This window comes from Chiroxiphia lanceolata, chromosome 30 (genome assembly GCF_009829145.1).
Source record: "Chiroxiphia lanceolata isolate bChiLan1 chromosome 30, bChiLan1.pri, whole genome shotgun sequence".
Taxonomy (NCBI): Eukaryota; Metazoa; Chordata; class Aves; order Passeriformes; family Pipridae; genus Chiroxiphia; species Chiroxiphia lanceolata.
The window spans coordinates 1,365,219-1,385,882 of NC_045666.1; the positions used below are offsets into that span (position 1 = coordinate 1,365,219).

At 54.1% G+C, this 20,664-nt stretch overlaps 1 protein-coding gene and 1 long non-coding RNA gene across 7 annotated transcripts; both read left to right on the forward strand.

Annotated features, from left to right (window-relative positions):
- Positions 1-1,805: 1,805 nt before the first annotated feature.
- On the forward strand, positions 1,806-20,441 carry LARP4 (La ribonucleoprotein 4). Of its 6 annotated transcripts, none has more exons than XM_032713413.1 (17): positions 1,813-1,913; positions 7,185-7,358; positions 7,565-7,712; positions 8,837-8,995; positions 9,311-9,386; positions 9,878-10,014; positions 10,267-10,370; positions 11,386-11,496; positions 11,866-11,919; positions 12,541-12,750; positions 13,652-13,755; positions 16,549-16,773; positions 17,410-17,458; positions 17,654-17,812; positions 18,340-18,461; positions 19,323-19,491; positions 19,658-20,441. In XM_032713413.1, exons 2-17 carry the CDS (start codon positions 7,308-7,310, stop codon positions 20,000-20,002), a joined length of 2,223 nt encoding a protein of 740 aa, XP_032569304.1. In that variant the 5' UTR covers positions 1,813-1,913; positions 7,185-7,307; the 3' UTR covers positions 20,003-20,441. The 6 variants fall into 6 exon arrangements, with proteins under 6 accessions (XP_032569309.1, XP_032569304.1, XP_032569307.1 ...); XM_032713416.1 differs by lacking the exon at positions 1,813-1,913 and adding an exon at positions 2,150-2,167; XM_032713415.1 differs by lacking the exon at positions 1,813-1,913 and adding an exon at positions 3,372-3,927.
- Positions 3,894-6,712, forward strand: LOC116799954. The gene is made up of 2 exons (XR_004361148.1): positions 3,894-4,536; positions 4,686-6,712. It is a non-coding gene; the product is annotated as an uncharacterized LOC116799954 (long non-coding RNA).
- Positions 20,442-20,664: the final 223 nt, after the last annotated feature.

A 20,664-nucleotide genomic window follows, 5' to 3' on the forward strand; every position in this document is an offset into this window, starting at 1 on the left:
TAGTGATAGTTTCCATCCCAGCAAAGCCTGGGGTCAGGAATCCTCAGCTCCTGAGGGATATCAGGTCTGAAATTGGGGCTCAGAACCGTTTCGTGCCGCGACTCCTCCGTGGCTTTGGGAGCTCTGTTGGAGAACACTCGAAATTAAGGAGCAGCTTTGGAGCTGGGGGTATCCCTGGGCCAGGGGGATGCTGACCTGCTCCACAGGGGGTGGGAGGATTAACCAGTTAATGGTTGCAAAGGGCTTTGGAGATGACAAAGTGCTCAGTGCCACGGCATCTGCTGGGGGAAGGGGGTGAGGAGGAGGAAGAGGTTCTCAATTCCACACTGGAACTTTGAGGTCTCACTAAATCACAGACTCTTGGAATGTCCTGAGCTGCAAGGGACCCTCAAGGATCATCCAGTCCAGGTCCTGGCCCTGCACAGACACCCCAAAAATCCCACCCTGTCCCTCAGAGCATTGTCCAAACCCTCCTGGAGCTCTGGCAGCCTTGGGGCTGTGCCCACTGCCCTGGGGAGCCTGTTCAGTGCCCAGCCACCCTCTGGGGGAAGAACCTTTTCCCAAAATCCAACCTAAACCTCCCCTGGCACAGCTCCAGCCGTTCCCTGGGTCCTACCCCTGCTCTCAGAGATGGACCAAACCCCAATCAGGGGGGATCTGCTCCCACACTGTCCCCGTGGTTTGAGGTTCCAGGACGGATTCTGTGATTTGTGAACGGTCCCCTCCCGTTTATCCTGCTCCAAGTTATTAATTCGATTTCTACTCCTCCAATTTCCTTTTCTTTCGCTCCTCCGTGTCCCGGAGCTGCTGCCCATGGAACACCACAGAACCTGCCAGCTGGGCTGTGTTTCCCAGGCAGCTTGTGCTCCCTAATCTCCTCAGTGGACCCTGATTATTCCCTGGCTCCGACTTATCCACCCGGATCCGCCCGGCCCTAATTGCAGGTGATGGTGTTGGTGGGGTCCCTCCCAGGCCAGTGATCCAGGGCAGCATCCTGGGGATCCCAGGGCTGGAAACTCCATCCTCCACCCACACCAGAATGTTTTAACGTTCTTACAGGACACTTCCCGGCCACCCAAAATAACAAGAATCCCCTCAGTGCGCTGTAGCAAATTTTGTGGATCTTTCCCCCTAAAGCAAAGTTTTTATTCAGGGTGTGTTTTCCTGGCAGGAATCCCCTTGGGGTGCAGGGCAGGATTCGGGGCTTTCCGTGGGTGAGGTTTGGCCCTTGCTGATAACCAGAGCTGAGGTGTGTCCAGCCTGCAGTGGGAGCATTCATTACCTGCGCGAGGCACAGGGTGGATGATTTGGGCTCTGCGTGTGTGTGGGAAAATGAAGTATTTTGGGTCCTGTAATGAAAAAAAAAAAAAAAAGGCAACCAACCAACCAAAACACAGCAAAACAAAAGCAAACAAAGAAAAAAAAAAGAAAAAAAAAAACAAAAACAAAAGAAACAAACAAATTCCCCCTAAAAAAAAAAAAAAACACACAAAAAAATAAAAAGAAAATCGAAACCCGAGAATTTTCCACCAACGCGCCTCCGGACCCGCCCATTTCCCCCCTCGCGGGGAGGGGGGGCCGCTTCCCGCGCGCGGCGCCGCAGCCGCCGCGCCCTCTGGCGGAGCCCGGAGGGAAGCGCACCGGCTCCCCCCCAACCCCCCCCTCCCCGCGCGGGGGAATGGTGCGCGCCGGCCGTGCCCCGGACGCGCTCGCAGCTCCCGGAAGAGGCGGCGGCGTCGGGCGGGCAGCGGGCGGGACGGGCCGGGCCGGGCCGGGCGGCGCGGCCGGAGGCGGAGCCCGCGTGTCCCGATCGCCGCTCCGGCCACCGCGGGGGTGGTGGTGGTGCTGGGGGGGGGAGCGAGCGAGCGCTGGGCCCCGCCGGCCGCGGCGGCGCGATGCTGCTCTTCGTGGAGGTGAGGCGGCGGCGGCGGCGGCGCGCGAGGGGCCATGTGGCGCGGGAGGAGGAGGAGGAGGAGGAGGAGGAGGAGGAGGCGGCGGGGAGGCCGCGCACGCCGCGCCCGCCGCGCCGGGGGAGGGGACGGGGCTGACACAGCAGATCCGCGCGCGGCGGCCGCGGGGCGGGCTGGGGGGCGCTCTGGAAGGTTCCGGGAGCGGGGGAGGCGCCGCCGCCGTGACCTTCGGGGGCCGCCGCGGCCCGGCCGTGAAGGTGACGCGGGACACGCGGGGCCTCCTCCGGGGCCTCCCCGGCCCGGCCCCTCCGCGGCGCGGGGCGGCCCCGCGGCGCCGGGCCCGAGCGCGGCGCCTCGTTAATTGCGTTAATTAAACCCCCCCGGGGGTGGTTTGCGGCGGGGGCGAGGGGGCGGCTGCGCCGTTGGCGGGGCCCGGCGGGACGCGGGGAGCGCGGCCCGGCCCGGCCCTGGAGGTCACCGGGGAGGGCGGGCGCGGTGTCCCCGGAGGCCCCGGGACGGGGCTGCGGCGCCTCGCGGCCCCTCGCGGGCTCGGCCGAGGCGGTTCCAGCCTTTGCCCGACGGACCCGGGCGGCCGCTGGAAACTTTGCACCGAGTTTTGTCCCGAAAACGTGCGCGGAGCCCAAGAGCTGCGGGGCCGGGAGGGGGGTGGGGGGTGGCGGCTGGGGGGACGGAGGGAACCGGGGGAGCTGTGCTGGGTCTGTCGGGGGTGTTCCAGCTCAGGGGGGTCCCTGCCTGGCGGGGGTTCGGCTCGTGTGTTCTCGGGGTTGGAGGTGCTGGCGGTGCTCTGAACGCGAAACGCCAACACGTGCTCCGCGGTTCAGGCCCTCCGAATAAAAAGGCTCGGGAAGCGGCTCCTCTCCCTCGAGCGAAATCGCCGCGGAAGAATCGCCAAACCTCAGCTCTGAGCTGGGAGTTTACGTGGCTTCGCCCGAGAGGAATAAAAGTTGTCGTGAAGACGGTGACAGGTCCTGAGGGTTCTGGGTTTGCAGCGTTTGGCTGGAAGAGGAACTGCTCGGGCTTAGGGGAGCCATAAACAGCGGCCTCAGCCCAGGCTGAGCGTGGTGAGAGGCTCCTGGAGCAGGAGGTGGCCCCCCTTGGGCACACGAGGCAGGTTCTGGAAGGGGAGCAGTGGAGCTGAGCTGGGAGATAGAGCCCATCAGCCAAGGAGCACATGGCTGGTGGTGATGTTGTGGCTGAGCTCAGAGGGAGCTGGAGCACATCCCCACCTCGGGGTGTTCAGGGAGTCCCTCTAAAAACACCAGCTCTGCTCTGTCTGATCTCCTTCCTCTGGAGGTGCTGAGAGTTTCTGTGATCTTCCCTTTGGAGGCCTCAGTAGTGTTCAGGTTTGAGTTCCCGAGGACCATCTGGACTTTCTGAAGGTGCCTTTTCTCTGGCAGGACAGGGGCTGGAGCTCAGAGCTGGGTGTCCTGGGATGCTGCAGTCGGATACTCAAGAGCAAACAGCAGCTTTGTCTCAGGATCTTTGGGGGTGCCTGGAAAATAAAGCCCAGGACAGGACAGTGGTGGACATCTCGAGGTTTCCAGGGGGATTTGCTGCTTTGCTGTAGCTGTGGGTGTTTGTTACAGACCCACCTGAAGTGTGAACGTGGTGACTGTGAGTGGAGCCTTTCAGGGGATGCACAGAGTGAGGGAAATTGGGTTTTCCTGTCACATCTTTAACTCCAGTGCTGCACTGAGGGCTGTGTAAGGCTCGTGCTGTCTCACACGCTGATGTTTGGGGTCGGCCTTGTTTCTCCCTCACAGCCAGGACCCATGTGCTGTTCACAATCAATAATTAGCTGCATTAGGAATATTATGAAATGCACTAGGGGAAAATGGGATTGATAATGGCTGCTGGGGGCTCTGCTCAGGGGGGGTACGTGCTGCTGATCCCATCTGTTTGTAGTTTATGGGGGAAATGGAAGCCTGTGTGTTCCAGGTGATGTTTCCTGGTTGGAAATCCAGGGCTGAGCTTTGCTGGCCCTCTCCTCCTGCAGGTGAGGCTCCTGGCTTCCCTCTGGCTGACCACCCCCCCCCCCCCCAGAATTGCCCCTGTTCACACACCTCTGCCACAGGTACCCCCCTTCACACAGCCCCCCTGGGCACTGGGGACTCATCCCAGCCTTTGGAAAACCCACCCGGTGGGAGCGACACTCCCGTGACCATTAATGGGGGTTTGAGAGTCACCTGGGGTGTTCAGAGCACAGAACTGTCACCTGAGACCTGCTGGCAGCTCCTGAGGAGCTTCTCCTTATCCAGCTTCACACCCTGGCTGAGCTCTGAGAGGGTGACTCCCCTCGAGGAGGTGTCAGTACCTGCTCTCTGAGGAGGTGACAGGGGACTCCCCTCAACAAGGTGACAGTACCTGCTCTCTGAGAGGGTGAGAGGTGACTCCCCTCGAGGAGGTGACAGTACCTGCTCTCTGAGGAGGTGACAGGTGACTCTCCCCTGAGGAGGTGACAGTACCTGCTCTCTGAGGAGGTGACAGGGGACTCCCCTCAACAAGGTGACAGTACCTGCTCTCTGAGGAGGTGACAGGGGACTCCCCTCAACTAGGTGACAGTACCTGCTCTCTGAGGAGGTGACAGGGGACTCCCCTCAACAAGGTGACAGTACCTGCTCTCTGAGGAGGTGACAGGGGACTCCCCTCAACTAGGTGACAGTACCTGCTCTCTGAGAGGGTGAGAGGTGACTCCCTCGAGGAGGTGACAGTACCTGCTCTCTGAAGAGGTGACAGGGGACTCCCCTCAACAAGGTGACAGTACCTGCTCTCTGAGGAGGTGCCAGGAGCCCACACAGTGTCTGAGCCCCCCCAGGGGTGTTCCCTCCTGCCTCTCCCCCAGCCAGCACAAGGTTTCTCTCCACTGCCTCCCATGGCTTTGCTGACCTTGGGGTTTTTCCATCTGCTTACGTTTCCACTTCTGGAAAAAGGTTTAGTTTCTCCCCCTCGCAAGTTTTTTGTTAAATTCTCTTCTGGATTTTTCGGCTTTGATTCCCTCTTAGTCTCTGCCTGCTCTGGGAAACGTGTCACAAGCTCTGGGTTAAGATTTTGGTCGCGGGATGATTTGAGTTAATATTAAAATGCTTTAAACCTCCGAGCGCTCGCATTTTTGTCAGCTTAATTGACTCTGGTTAAATGTGATTTAGATGTAATTACAACAAGAAAAATATTCCTTTGCCATCCTTTCAAGAATGAGAGTTGGCTTCAACAGTCATTTTATTTTTTTGGGGGGGGGAATTGCTGGAGGAAGATCTTTGATCCACGTTTGCTGTGCCGAGGGCAGCTTTGTCAGCTCGCGGGTCCCAGCGAGTGTTCCCAACCTTTGTCACTCTGTAAAGCTTTAACCTCGTCATGAAAGTTCCTGATAGCAGCTGGGAGGATGGTGCTGCAGCCAATCCCACAGGCCAGGGCTCTGGATCCTCGCTTAAACAAGCAAGAGTTGATAGTTTGGCCTTCTCCTCTGAAGAGCCGCTCCTGGGGCTCTGCACGGCGAATTTCCCAAAAGCTGATGTAAATTAGGGACTTTTTGTCCTCTCCAGACCGTGGGTTTTTTGCTGTTGAGAGGGGTGAGAGCAGGGCTGGGTTGTGCAGAGCTGTGTTCCACGTCACTGAGGGTTTCCAGGCCAGGGGAGGTGGCCCATGCTCTGTTCCAGGTGTGTGTCCCATGTGTGTTCACGGGCCATTCATCACTTCCCAGCCCAAATCTGTTTGGTTTCTGAGCCCTTCTCACCTGCACCTGAGATTTCAGAGCTTTGGTGTTGCCACGTGTGCCTTTGGTCTCTCTAAGGTGAGGAACATCCTCTGCCATCCCCAGAGCTGCTTTTAGTCCTGATCACCTCCAGAAGCACAGAAACTGCCCCCAAAGTGTTTCAGTTTCCCTTTAGCACGGCCATTCCTTCAAATTTACTTTCAGGCTGAGCTCAGTGCTTCCCTCAGAGATGTAGGTAGTGAGGCAGAGTTTATTTTTAGAGAAGAATGAATCATCTCCTGGTTGTGTCTTGTCTCATTTTGCTTTGATGAGAAGTGAAGTCAAAGAACTGCTGGGTCTGGGTCCCTGAGTGCACGTGGACGGGTGATGCTCTGTCCCAGGAGGGCCCAGCAGCTGAGCAAGGTGGAGTTTGGAAGTGCTGAGCTGCAGGGACAGAGCCTGGGGGTGCAGCAGCTTCCTGGGATTTCCCTCTCAGGTTGTTTTGTTGGAGGATTCCTCTGAACTCCGTGAAGGGAAACTCACGTGTGTCCTTTCACCCTGAACTCTTTCCAGTCCCTTCTGTTTCCAGCTCTATTCTTGGGCTGAGATTAGTGAGAGGGGAAAGACTGTTGCTGTTGGGAAGTTTGAGAGCAGGAATTGTGGTCCTTGTTTTGCTTCTCTCGTGGTTGTCTTGAACCTCTCCTGTGTTTGGAGGCTTCTTGTTACCGGACTGGGGTTTGTCCTTGCAGCCAACAGCTTTGGCACGAGGTGTGACCTTGGCAGAGGAATTATCTCTAAAGCTATTGCAACTGCTTCCTTATCCTTGTGCTTTGTGTTTGAGGCCTGGTAGTGAGCCACTCCTTAACTTCAGTACCCAGGAGGCCAGGCTCCGAAATATCCCACTTCCTCATCTGGGAGTCAGTGGATGTGAGCTGGATTATTGGCTTTCACCTTTTAAAGTCCAGCAGGAGTGAAGTGGAGCATCCTTCAGTGGCTGGAGGAACTGTGTTAGTGGCTTGTGGGGCGTTTGAACTTCCTGGGGGGAGAATTTTTGCAGAAGGGGAGTTAGTTTTGTTGTCTACGTGGAAGGAGCTGTGTTGGGCTCCTCACCCAAATGCCTCTGAGCAGCTCTGGGCAAGGGACCTTGGAGGGCTCCACCTTGTGCTGTGGGAGGGAGTGTTTCTCCCTGCCAGGTTCCAGGCTGGAATGCAGCAGTTCCTCTTGTCTGTCCCATTTTCAGCCCTCTCCCTCTACTCGTGGTCCTCCTTGCCCATTCCCAAGGTGAGAAGTTCCCGTTCTCCCCCCCCCCCCGTGCAGGCTGGGACAGTGTGCAAGTTTGTCTTGGCACTTCCAAATCTCCCTGGCTGCAGGTTTAAGGAAATGATTTGTGTCTGCTGATGTGTGTAAGGTGTAGGTGATCCCTGGGGGGACGGGGCAGGGCTCAGGTGAGTTCAGGAGGGATCCTGGCACAGCACAGGCGATGCTTGGTTAGTAGAGACGTCACTAATTCCATAAGTCATACAGTTTCTGCTCCTTGACATATGTTTTTTTACCTTCCTTTCTAGGAAGGGGTCTGGAGGAGGGAAAATTTCCCTTTCTGGTGAAAGGGGACTGGAGCATTATGACAGTCAAGTCTTTAAAAGCTTATGAGTTCCCAGAGTCCTGGCCGGTAGCCGCTGCCTCTGCTGATGTTGTCGGATGTCAATAAAGAGAGGTTGAAGGCAACACTTCTAATGGAGGTAGAAACGAAGTACTTGGAAAAAAATACCAAGGATTTTCCTGTTTTGATTAATGAAAAAAAAAAAAATCACATAGGTGCTTTAATAGCTGGGTAGACACTTGAGATGTGGAACTCTAGAGGGACAATCACTAAATTCTCCTGTGTTGTCTGGCTTGGCTTTCTGGGGCTTCCCTGGCACTGACAGAGGTGTTCTGGTCTCTTCAGCAGGTGACATCCAAGGGGGCTGGCTTGAACCCCAACGCCAAAGTGTGGCAAGAAGTCCCCCAGGGGAGTGGTGAGGCCGTGCCCCCCTCAAATGGCACCGAGCACACGTGGCAGGAGACGGCGGCGGCCCAGGGGACTCCGGCCGAGGGTGAGATGTGGTGACGCTTCCCTTGCTGGGGGACACTCAATGAGAGTTCAGCTCCAGGGAGGAGCAGCCCCTGGGCTCTTGTCCTGGAGGTTGTCAGTGCTGAGGGAGCAAAAAGTGTGAAATAAGTGTGTGAGAAGGCAGCAGGGGGGTTGTGGAGGTGACGGGTCTCACCAGTGGGTTTCGGTTCAGGGGGTCAAGGAGGTGTCAGAGCTCCTCTGGGACAGGACACTTGGGCAGGGAACAGGATCCAAGGGGCCCAGTGATGACCATGTAACGCGCTAGGAGGGAGCAGGGTGCCAGAAGTGTGGACATGGACTCATGGCATCGCTGCACTTTGGCATCCGTGGGCCCTGTGAACAGGAAAATGAGGTCTGAGGGCCACCTGCCATCCTGGGAACACTGCTGAGAGCTGGCAGGAGCACTTGTGCTGGAGTTCAGAGGGCCCAGTGTCCATGGGTTGCTCCTCTCCTTTGGTCTGTTCCATCTCAGCCCTGTTTCCATCCTGACCACATCCAGAACTGAGCGTTCAGGGGGCTCTGGTTTGGCTCAGGGGTAGCTGAGGTGACTCAAAGCACGGCAGAGGAGGCAGAAGATTCCCTGCAAAAACAGCTCAGTCAAAGTCAGGGATAAAGAAGGGGGGATTCAGCTCGTGTGGCCCTGTCAAAGGTTTCTGGTAAGTCAGCAGAAGTGAGGATTGAGTGCTGGGTTTGTGCTTTGCCCGACAGAAACTCATTTGTCTCTTCACAACAAAGTGAAGCAGCCGTGGCAGTGTAAGCGATTTTCACCCCTCGTTTTTGGGAACCTCCCTTAAATATTTTAAATTTCACCTAGAAAGACTGGTTTTTAGATCCTCTCCCCCTTTGGGGATCAGTTTCAGGATCCTTTATTTACTTTTATTTACTTATCCCCGAGAGCCTGGTGCAAACCAGAAGACCTTTCTGAAATTGGAGAACTGGAAAGTTCTCTCCAATACAAAGTCTGAGAAGCACAGACTGACTTCAGACGCTCTCAGTTGCAGCAGCTTTTGGGTATTTGTTTTAATGTCGGTAGCCAAAGTTTTTCCCGTGGGGAATCACCCTGGAGCTCACAGGAGTTTCCCTGCTGCTGGTGTGTCCCTTTGGCAGGTAACATAGAGCTCTCAGAGGACAGCTGCAAGCAGTATGAAGTGATGTATTCCCCGTCCTGTGAAGCCACGAGGAATGGCACAGGAGCCGACGAAGCCTCTGCCAACGGGATCGTCCTGGCGACCGAAGACCTGGGATACCAAATCTATGAAGTGTCTGGTGAGTGCTCGAGTTCAACCACTGCTGTCAGGGCCTGTGACCCCCCCCCTGCAGTTTGCTGCAGCTGTGCTGTGACCCAGGAGGAATCCTGGCACGTCCATGGCTATCCCAGAAGCTCCAACACTTGGCCAAGCAGGTGCGAGCGGCGGGGTCGGAGTCGTGTTGGGAGCGTGTTGAGTTCTTTAAGCACCTCAGATGAGCTTTTCCCCCTGGTCCTACCCAGAGGGATTTATTCTTCTCCTGGACAATGAGACGTGTCCTTGCCCTGTGTGGATGTGGAACTGGGATCTGATGGGGGGGTGTGGTCCCTTCCAGGTGACGGCCCCTCCGCCGTGTCCACGGAAGACATCAGGGAATGTTTGAGGAAACAACTTGAATTCTGCTTCTCCCGGTAGGTGCACTTAACTCAGCCTGCTACAAAGCCTTCACTAAAATCCCTGACAAATATTCCCTGCTTTTGGCTTGGTGTGTCCCATCATCTTGATAAAAACACAAACCAAGGTTTGCTGACGTGCCGTGGAAACCCCCGTGGCACCTTCCAGCTCTTCCAGTCCCCTCTGTGCATCCGTGTCCTTGGGTGAGGATGAACCTCCTGTGCTCTGGAGCTGTAAGACCTCGAGATAACTTGGCTGTGTGTCCCCAGGAGGCTCTTTGGCAGAGCCCTTTTGCAGGCCAACGAGCAGAGCACCGCAACTTTCGTGACATTTTTGAAATTGCTTTGTGTTGATCTGCTGGGATTTGTTCCAGGAGAGAGAATTTGAGGGTATTTCAGCTGTGAGTGGAATTGGGGAATATTTAAGCCTGCAGTGATCCTGGTTTTTTTGAGTCTTCTGGGAGTCAAGTTCAGGATTTTTGTGAAATCACGATTTTATGTCTTTTTAGTGAGAATCTTTCAAAGGATCTCTACTTGATGTCTCAGATGGACAGTGATCAGTTTGTTCCAATATGGACAATTGCCAACATGGAAGGGATTAAGAAGCTGACAACGGATATGGACCTTATTCTTGAAGTTCTGAGATGTAAGTCTGGGGGTTTGGGGGGTGTATCAGTAGGACAAAGAATCCTGGTGCTTCAGAGAGATGGTTCAGTCTCTGAGCTGGTTGTGGCTTCACCCTGGTACAGGGTGACAGGAACCTCCCTCTGCAGCCATGACTGAGTAAGAGGCTGTTCCAGGCCCCTGAATTCTCCTTCCTTTGTTCCAAGTTCCATAACAAGAGCCTGTTCCTGCCGAGGTGTGCTCAAAGTGTCCCACTTTGCTGTTTGAATTTCAGCTTCTCCCATGGTACAAGTGGATGAGAGAGGGGAGAAGGTCAGACCAAACCACAAGCGGTGCATTATCATCCTCCGTGAGATCCCCGAGACAACACCCATAGAGGTAAATCCGGGCAGAAGAGGGGAATAAAGGTTGATGGTTTTGGAAGGTTGGCTTCAGACAGCACCAGGAAAAGGTCAGCTGGTGTTTAATGTGATCAAACAGGGATATTTTTCTTGTGAACCACATCAGTAATGTTTTCCGCCTGGGTGCGCTGTCAAAACAGCCAAAACAAAAACTTATTGCCATCGTGCCTTCCCATTATTTACTACTATATTTAAACCTTCTTAAATAAACTCCTTTTTTTTTTTTTCTTTTTTTCCCCCAAAGCTGAGCTAGCCTGGCTTCTCTGGAAGGAAGTTTGAACTGATTTCTTCTCAGATCCAAAAATAAATCAGTCCAGGGGCACAGCTTGGAATTCAGGTTGAATTTTTTTGTCACAGCAGTAACTTGACTTGAAGTCAGACGGTTGTTTTGGCAGCAAGAAATGTTGCTAAACATTTCTCATTCATCGTGCCCCAGCGTGAGCTGAGCTCATTATGTTCAGAGAAGGGAGGATAATAAAATTCCTCCTGATACTTGGCGAACAGAATGATTTAGCTCTTTGTTTTTTTAAAAGTTGTAACACAGGGTGTTTGTCTACCAGCATTTTTAATGAGTTCTTTTAATGCAAACACTGAACAGCTGCTTGTCCCTCTCTTTACAATCTGATTATTGCAAAGATATGAAAAAACCCCTGTCAGGTTGCCTTGACTTAGAAGCATTTCATGGAATCCTTCTTGTCTCTCTGATTTAAAGCCACACCTTTGCTACCTGTTTGCTGTGGAAATATCACACAGCTCTTGATTTTTCTTACCACCTGATCCTGCTGTGTTTTACCTGGGGAGGCCTGGAGTGGGATCTGTGGGTTCAGGAACAGGGAGGGGATGATGTGGTGCCTGGAGAACCTGTCAGGGGAAACACGAGAACATCCCTGGTCACGGGAGGGAGGAGCTGGAGCATAAACCTGTGTCTCCTTAGTGTTCACTGTCCAGCTCAGAGCCAGGTGCCCTAAACTGGCCTGGGTTTGTCTCCCCAGGAGGTGAAGGCCCTGTTTAAGAACGAGAACTGCCCCAAGGTGATAAGCTGTGAGTTTGCTCACAACAACAACTGGTACGTTACATTCCAGTCCGACACAGACGCGCAGCAGGTAAGGCCCCTCCAACCCCCACATCCCCCTTGTTAATCCTCCCCCTGCTCAGGGGGGTTACACGTGTGCTTCCTGTGCCTAAGAGAAATATTTATTTGCTGATCCCCCTTTTGTTGTTCTAAGAGATTACTGGCAAATTCTGGTTAATAAGACTGAGGTTGGGAGATTATTCCCTTGTCTGCCTCTTGCCTCGGCGCTCAGTGACCAGGGCTGGCACTGGAATCCTGAATTTGAAGTGTTAATGGATTTATCTGGGCTGACAGGGAAGCACATTTGTGTTAAATCATGTAATATCCTTTGGGAAGTAAAATTTTATCAAGATATTCTAATGTTGATCTTTTTTTTTTTCTTTTTTTTCTGTATCTGCAGGCGTTTAAATACTTAAGGGAAGAAGTGAAAACCTTTCAGGGCAAGCCAGTAATGGTGAGGCTGCTTTATTTAGCTGAGCTTTCTGTTGGAATTGTGTTGTTCCTCTTTGGATGATGGGGACCATTTCTGGGGAGGGGTGAGACCAAGGAATTAGCAGTGGGCTGGTCCATAACTCTTGCTCTGAAGGCTAGAGACATGAATGAGGTCATGGGTAGCTCTGACAAATTACAGTTCAGTGGCTGCTGGTTACCCACAGGGGGGCTGAAACACATTCCTGTGCCATCTTCCCTTCTCCACATTCCCTGGAATCTGGGTCTGCAGAGCTCAGGAGAGGGATTCCTGCCCCTGTGAGTCCTGAGCTGGCTGCAGCACAGAGCAGGCTGGAGCAGAGCTGCCTGTGCTGTGAGAGGAGCTGTCACCACTGGAATCTGGACAGTCCCTGCTGTAGTTTGTCTTCAGCTTGACAGATTCTCCAGTCCAAGCAACGTGTGCCCTTCCCTTCCCCCCGTCACACTGCGAGGGTGTGAGCTGAGCTGACTCCTGACAGTTTTTATTCCTGAGCAGTAACCAGCCCTTCTCATCCCTTCTGTTGCAACTCAGTAGGCAGCAAAGATCCCGTGTCGTGCCTCTCCTCCTTTCCTGGCTGACCTGGGCTGGGCTGTTGCTGTCTTGCAGGCCAGGATCAAAGCCATCAACACGTTCTTCGCCAAGAATGGTTACCGGGTGCTGGACTCCAGCGTGTACCCCCAGCCTGTGCAGACCCAGGCCCAGTTTGCCTCCCCCCTGTTCATGCAGCCTGTATATAGCCCTCAGCAGTACTCCATCTACAGCATCGTGCCTCAGACCTGGTCTCCAAATCCTGCACCTTACTTTGAGACACCACTGGTGAGTCCCACGGGGGAGCAGCCCGGGGGTGAGTTGGTTCAGCAGCAGCAGGAGGCTGAGGGGGTGTTCCAGCTGGGGAGTGCCCAGGTTTTTTTTTCTAGTCAGACCTCTCTCTTTTATGACATTTGTGTTGTGGACCTGATAAAGCATAAAATCCCAGAATCAGCTGGGTTGGAAGAGACCTCCCAGATCATCCAGTCCAACCCTCGATCCAGCCCCGCCGTGGTTCCCAGCCCGTGGCACTGATGCCACATCCAGTCTGTCCTTAAACACCTCCAGGGATGGAGAATCCACCCCCTCCCTGGGCAGCCCATTCCAATGGCTGAGCACCCTCTCTGCAAAGAAATTCTTCCCAATCTCCAACCTAACCCTCCCCTGGCACAGCTTCAGCCCCAGCCCTCTTGTCTTGCTGATGGGAAAAGAGACCAACCCCCCCCCGGCTCCCCCCTCCTGTCAGGGAGTTGCAGAGAGTGAGGAGGTCTCCCCTGAGCCTCCTCTTCTCCAGGCTGAGCCCCCCCAGCTCCCTCAGCCTCTCCCCATAGGACCTGTGCTCCAGTCCCTTCCCCAACCTCCTTGCTCTTCTCTGGACCTGCTCCAGGACCTCAAGCAGGACAGGCTGCCAGCCTGGCCACTGCCTGCCTCTTATTTCAGGGAATTCTGGTGTGAAATTCCCTTGTCCAGCAGCTGGTGTTGCTGGAGGACTCTGCAGCTTTTCCAGGACTCTGCTAAAGCAGGTGCTGGCTGTTCCCAGGAGGGGTTTGGTTTGTCTGGAGAAGTGAGTTCCCACCAGGGGAGATGCTCCAGCCCAGCGTGAAGTTACAACCTCCTGAAGCTCCCCATAAACCTGCCAACGTTTTCCTTTGCAGCTCAGCCACACTGAGAGTGTTCTGTCTCGTTGCAGGCCCCCTTTCCCAATGGTGGATTTGTGAATGGCTTTAACACACCAGGATCATATAAAACAAATGCTGCTTCCCTGAGTATAGGTCGCCCATTCCATAGGAATCGGTAAGACAGCTCCTGGAAAACTTACACTGCTGACATCCTCAAGTGTTCCTCGTGTGTGTCACAGGGGGGGGGAGCAGGCTGTTTATTTCATTTATCAAACCTGTGTGATGTTTTTCAACTTGATTTGAAAAAAAAAAAAATCAAGGTGGCAGCTTAAAATCCTTAAAAAAAAATAAAAAAATATCGGACACACGTGCTGGAGAGAGCAAAGGTAACTCCCCTAAAAGCCTCAGAGGAATTTCTGCAGACAAATAACTAACTTCCTCTTAAGTTAATACTTGTAATTATGTTTGTTCTACGCAGATTATGAACTCCAGCAGCACTAACATAAGCCTTTCCTGCTGGGATCAGCCTTGCAGAGCCCTTGGGTTCCTGCATGCCCTGAGCTCTGCTGTCTGTTCCTGTAATTTATTTGCTTTATCCCCATCTTTCCTGAGAGCTGTGAGGGCTCAGCTGTAAACACTGGGGAGGAGGAAACACTTTGTGTTGCTCTGGGAATACAATGGAGTGGTAACCTGGGGGTGGGGGTGGGAATTGTTTGTGTGCAGCTCAGAGAGGGGCCAAGGGAATTGCTTTTTGTGTTGTTGGAGGAGTCATTTGACAGTGCCAGGGCTGTGAGTGGGTCTGTGGGTGCAGCTCAGGTCGGGGGCTGTTGGCAGATGGGTCTGTGGGTGCAGCTCAGGTCGGGGGCTTTTTGGCAGAAGGGGAACTTCGGGATTTACTCTGCGGTGACTCAGCAGAGCCTTGACACAGCCTGTGGGACTGGGAGGGTGACTCTGCTTGCTCCAGTTGCAGCTGCTGAGCTCCCAGCTGCCATCTTTACAAAGGTGGTTTGGCTCTTTTTTTGTTTTGCCTTGAGTTGTGCCCCAACCAAAGCCTGTAAAACTCAGCAGTGTCGGTGTGTTCCCAGCGTTACCACCTTGGAGCGCCCCGTGTTTGCTGCTGCCCTGGAGATCACAGCTGTGTAATCCCTAAGCTTCTAAAATCCTGGCTGTGTTTTAGTTTGTGCAACTTCACCCCCTGAAGCTGCAGCTTTAGGGATGTGGGACTGTGCAGGTTGTGGCCCAGTGATGATCAAGTATCGCGCTAAGAGAGAACAGGTCACGGTCGGGCTCTGGGCAGCTTTGCTCCTGCTCCTCCTTCCTCCTGCTCCTCCTTCCTCCTGCTCTTCCTTCCTCCTGCTCTCTCCACATCATCTCTCCTTCTCTCTGCTTTTTTTTTTGCTTTTTTTCCTCCTTTATCTTTCCTCATCTTTCCTGCTTTGCTCTTCTGCCCAGACGAGACCGCGGCCTTCTCGATGACGGGTAAGATTATGAGATCTGAGGGCTGCCATTTTGAGGGCAACTTCAACAAAATGGAAGAATTCACTTAACTTTCCTCCTCCTCCTCCTCTTCATGGCCTCTGCTGATGGAAAACTTTTATTGGGGGCCTTAAAACTGCTTCTTGGTGCTTCTCAAAGCTGTGAAATGTGAATTAATCCCTGTTCAGCACATCCCCTCTTGAACTGCAGAGGAGCTCGTTCAGAGGGGTTCATTCAGCTGCTGCCTTTGGGTTTCTGTGCTGGCCCATTAAGCCTGATTTGTCTTGTCCTACAGGCAGTTAATAGTTAAGCTTTGGGGTTTTTCTCTGTAGCTAAACATTTGTTTAAGCCACTTGTATTTATTTTGCCCTGATTTGTTGCAACATCGTTGTGGGAAAGGGAGATGGAGGAGTCAGACCCCGGCTGGCAATAGGAGAGTTTCTTCTGATTGCATGGAATGTTGTAATGAGACTGTTTAAAAACAATAAGTGTGCAAAATCCTCCTGCTGTCCTTAAAGTAGGAGATGTGCAGAGCTGACCAGAGAGGAGAGAGAGAGTTTAAATTCTTTGCCTCCCTTTCTGCAGCTGGAAAAGGCAGGAGTGGAAAACACTCCAAGGCACCCAAATGCTGCCCCAGGAAACTGTTCCATGCTGTGCTGGGGCAGAGTTTTTCTGGGGAATTCTGCATTTAGGGCCCCGTGCCTGAACTTGCAGCAGCACTGAGCGTGCAGAGCTGTGTCTGTGCTCAAGGGAACTGCAGCTTTAGTGCTGAATAATCAATAACAGGGTGAAATGTCTGGGGATTGGGAACTGCAGAGTCAGTGCTGGGGGTTTGGGAATGGGAGCAGCGAGGCTGAGCCTGGCTCTGCCTGGAGAGGGGCTCAGCTGCCCTGGCCTGATCTCCAGTGTTCAGTCACCATCTACTCCTGGCCTCATCTCTCAGTTCATTTGTTCACCTGTGGCCAGATGTGTTTGTTCCTTGGCCTCAACTTATTTCTCCAGGTCCCTCTCCAATGCCCTGTGCCTTTGCTGCAGGCCCAGGCAGAGGAAAAATCCCTCTTTGGGCTTCTGGCTCTGCTGCCACCTCTGGGTATGGGGTTTTTGTTGTTTCCCCCCTTTGGTATCTGTTGGGCAACAATCTCAATATTTCCTGTAAACGGCAACATTTGAGAGGAGGCTGCAGGAAAACCATAACAGGAGGAATCCCTGGAGGTGGGGAAGACAAATGTCTTTATTCCTCACGAATGTACATAGGAAAGAGCTTCTGAGCTGTGGTGCTTCCTGACCTGCTGCTCTCTTGGCCCCGAGGTGAGCTCAGCTGGTCAGAGCAGGGTGCTGACAGCGCCAGGGTTGAGGCTTTGATCCTTGGGGGCTCCTTCCAGCTCAGGATATCCTGTTATCCCGTGGCTCTGTGCCGTGGGCTGCGGTCTGTGGGTGCTGTGTGGGTGGTTCTCCAGCCCCGTGGGGGTCCCTCAGCTCCGTGTCTCCGCAGGGTGAAGCCCCATTTCCGCTCCTCCTCCAGCTCGGAGCACGTGGAGGGGCCTCCCACCCTCGGGGCAGTGCCCATGGGGGACCTGGGCAGAGCCAACTCCAGGAATTTCGTCATGGAGCGGCACAGCAGCCCCTTAACCGGGCACCAAGACCAAGGGTATTCCCAGAAGGATTCTCCCACGGCCCAGCTGGAGCAGAACGGGGATTACGGCGTCGGCAGGGGCAGGTGAGGAGCTGGGTCCTGTTTGCTCAGGTGGGGCTTGGCCCAAAGGTCATCAGCCACGGGCACAAAATAACATTTCTGTAAAGGCCAACCACGAGAAAACTGGCATTTAACTGAAGCAGGAGTGATAAAAGCTGAGCTGGGAGCAGGAACAGCTTCCTGCTCGAGTCTGTACCTGCTATTTACTCTGGCAGTAAGACAGTGAGGGGTCTTAATTTTAAAATACCTGATTTGTCCCCAGAATTAAAACTGAGGTAAAGTTGGCAGCTGCGTTGCTGTAAACAATAAGCAAATCCTGGGCTGGCAGTTTGATGCTCTGCAGTATTTTAAGATTAAGTGGTTTTATCTTTGCTCTGTGAATTCAGGGTTTAGACACTTAAAAAGAAGTGTCCAGGGCAGATTGGTGAGAAGTCAGGCCAATAAGTTGATTGCTGTAGAATTACAACTGTCCCTGTGCTTGGTGATACTCTGCTCGTCCCTGGGGGTAAGGGAGAGAAGTTGTTCCCATATTTCCTCTGTTCCAAGAGCATCAGAGCCTTGACCCCTCCTGAGGATGGAATCCCAGGGATACAGTGAATCCCAAGTTCCCTTGTGCAGAGCAGGGTCAAGGCACTGACTGAGGGTTTCTTGTCTTCCAAGGAGGAACGTGTTCCGAGGTCGGAGGAGACGGGACGACGACCGGGTTTCAGTGAGTTCCCCTTCCCTTGTTGCAGGGACTTGCTCAAAGTGCAGCTTTGCAGTTATTGAAGGAGTGGCAGAGCCTTCCTTAAACCCTGGGATTAAATTGGGGGTTAACAGTTTTCCCAGGAATTTCCCTGGCACTTGCTCGGGGCTTTTCCTGCTCGGTGTCACGGCTCTATTAACGGATGTTTTCCCTCTCTAGAGACCTCAGCCTTCAGCAGAAACAAAGACTCAGACACCAAAGTTTGACTTGCTTGCATCAAATTTCCCACCTTTGCCTGGCAGCACAGCAAAAATCCCGGGAGAGCCTGTGCTGGAGAGCAGGATGTCCGACATTGTGAAAGGAGTCTGCAAAGAGAAGGTGCCCGCTCCCATCTCCCTCTCACACACAGGAGTATCCCTGTGCCAGGACTCCCTTTTCCCTGCTAAAGAGTCAGTTTGCCAGAGCCACATGTTGGAATGCTTTAATCCCAAGCTTCATACTGTGTGTGATCACAGAATAGTGCATTTTTCCTGGCCTTTTGTGGGAATGCTGCTGTTGTAAGCTGGGAATAAAGCAGGGAAACCAGGAGTGGTGGCTGTTGGAGTAGGAACAGTGTGGTGGAGTGTGGGCAAGGGGTCTTTCCAGATGAGCCTGTTCTTTGGGCTGGTGGGACTAAGCACTAATTGGGCTGATCCAGCCCTCCTTCTCCTCTTCTCCACTGGGTGATTTGCCTGTGGGAGGGGGGAGTCACTTTAGAGGCGACACTCCAAAAGGAGTCAAATTAACACAGTCAGGACTTGAGCAGCCTTTGGGAACATCCTACTGCTCAGCTCAGCTGTCCTGCAGTGGGTGGCACGCTGAGGGGCAGTTTAAACCCATCTACCATCTCTGTGCTCTGTGTCCAGGAAGGCAAAGACTCGCTGCCCACGTGCCCGGTGCCAGCTCCCGAGGAACAGACGCCCAGCGCTGCCCCAGCGCCCGCCAGCAGTGCCAGCTCCCCGAGCCAGAGCGAGCCTGTGCTGCTGAGGTGGGCAGAGGACGTGGCAGTCCAGGGAACCACTCCATACCCTGAGCTGGGAGGGACCCCCAGGGATTGAGTTCCAGCTCCTGGCCCGGCACAGACACCCCACCAATCCCACCCTGTCCCTGGGAGCGTTGTCCAAACCCTCCTGGAGCTCTGGCAGCCTTGGGGCTGTGCCCACTGCCCTGGGGAGCCTGTTGAGTGCCCAGTCACCCTCTGGGGGAAGAACTTTTTCCTGAGATCCAGCCTGACCCTGCCCTGGCACAGCTCCAGCCCTTCCCTGGGTCCTGTCCCTGCTCACAGGGAGCAGAGGTCGGAGCTGCCCCTCGGGAGGAGCTGCAGCCCCCGAGGAGTCTCTTTCAGCCTCCTCCAGCTGAACAAACCCAGTGCCCTCAGCTGCTGCTCCAGACCCTTCCCCATCCCTGTCCCTCCTTTGGACCCTCTCCAACAGCTTTAGACATTTTTTACCTCGTGGTGCCCAAAGTGCCCCCAGGACTGAGGTGAGGCCGCCCCAGCTCAGAGCAGAGCGGGACAATCCCCTCCCTGCCCTGCCCAGGGACGCTGGGCCCGGTGCCCCCCAGGACATGGTGACCCTTTTTGCTGCCAGGGCACTGCTGACTCATTTGCATGCTTCAGCAGAGTCTCAGAGCAGCGTCCAGCACGGTGGCAATAATGGTTGTTGTTTCTCCATCTGTGGTCGGCGGCTTCTCCAGAGGCCACCAGATGGAAATAACAAATGGTGGTGGGAATGGCTGTGCCATTCTGCTCTGCTAAAGTGCAGCTGGGACTCCAGGGCAAGGACCTACTCTCTGAAACGTTCATTTGTGTGCCAGCAGGTTTTGATGTGAGTTGTTGTTGCTTTCTCAGCACGGTTCAGCCAGAGAGCAAACCAGAAGAAGCGTCCGCTCCGAAGGACGTGGCCAGCCAGGCTTCCCCACCGGCCTCCCTGTCCCCTGTCAGTGCTGCAAAGCCACCAAGGACAAACACCTCCTCACCTTCTGCTCAAGCAAGTGCAGCTCCTGCTCTGTCGACACAGGTAAGGCCCAGAGCAGGGGGGGGTGAACTTGGGGAATTTCTGACGCTGCCCCGGCCCCTTCTCTCCGCTCTCCTCCGTGGCGTTGCTGCCGCGCCTTTGGGCCCCCCGGCACGGGCTGGAAGGTGCTCCTGGCACGTAAACCTTGCTCTTCTCCTTGGTCCCAAAGGAGCCCCGCAAGCTCAGCTACGCCGAGGTTTGCCAGAAGCCCCCGAAGGAGCCGCCCCCGGCGCCCGTCCAGCCCCTGAGGGAACATCGCGCCAACATCGTCCCTCCCGCCAAACCCGAGGAGGACGCGGCGGCCGAGAGGGCTCCGGACAAGGCTCCTCCCGCCGAGAAGGCCGAAGGTCGGATGAAGGATTACCCCGGGTTCCGTGGCCCTGGAGGAGCTCCCAGGGGAGCCGCCGGGAAAATCAGGGAACAGAGGCGCCAGTTTGGACGCAGATCTTCGCCTCAGGGAGCCCCGCGGCGCGCGGGGAAGGAGCAGTTTGTGCCGCCGCGGTCACCAAAGTAACGCCGGGCCAGCCCGTGAGCCTCTGTTTGATTGGAGCTGGTGGGGCTGAGGAGCAGCAGAGACTGGGAAGCAGGAGGAGGAGGAGGAAGGATTCGGGAAGGGGAATTCAGAGCTGGATGAGCGTGGCTCGTGCCGGAGTTGTGGAGGGTCCCAAAATTCATCTCTTTAAAAAAAAACCCCCCACAACAGGCGATCTCACGAATGCTGGAGGATTCCAATCACTATAAATATAGAGATTATAATTTTTGTATTTTTTTTTTTTTGTTTTTTTAATTTGCAGAGGGGGGTTTTTCCTGCTTGAGATCAGTTTTGGGGGGGGGAAGGCTTGTGAAAGTGGCATCCTGACAAAGAGAAAGGATCTGACTTTGACGGATTAACCCCGTCCCTCGGCGTGGGAGGAGGGAAAAAAAAAAAAAAAGGATAAGAGAATATTATTTTTGAAGAAAAAAAAAAAAAAGAAATAATGAGCGTTTCTGTAAAATTAGAACTTTTTTTTTTTTAACCTATTTAACATTTGGCTTTGTGGGCTGGTGTGTGTGCCATGGATGGCCTTGCATTGCAGACCCTCCGTGTGAGCAGAGCCAGAGCCGTCGTCATCACTGAGTGGCTGATGATGCAAACCGAATGTACTGCTGTAGTTAAAAACCTCGTGTTTCCAGCTT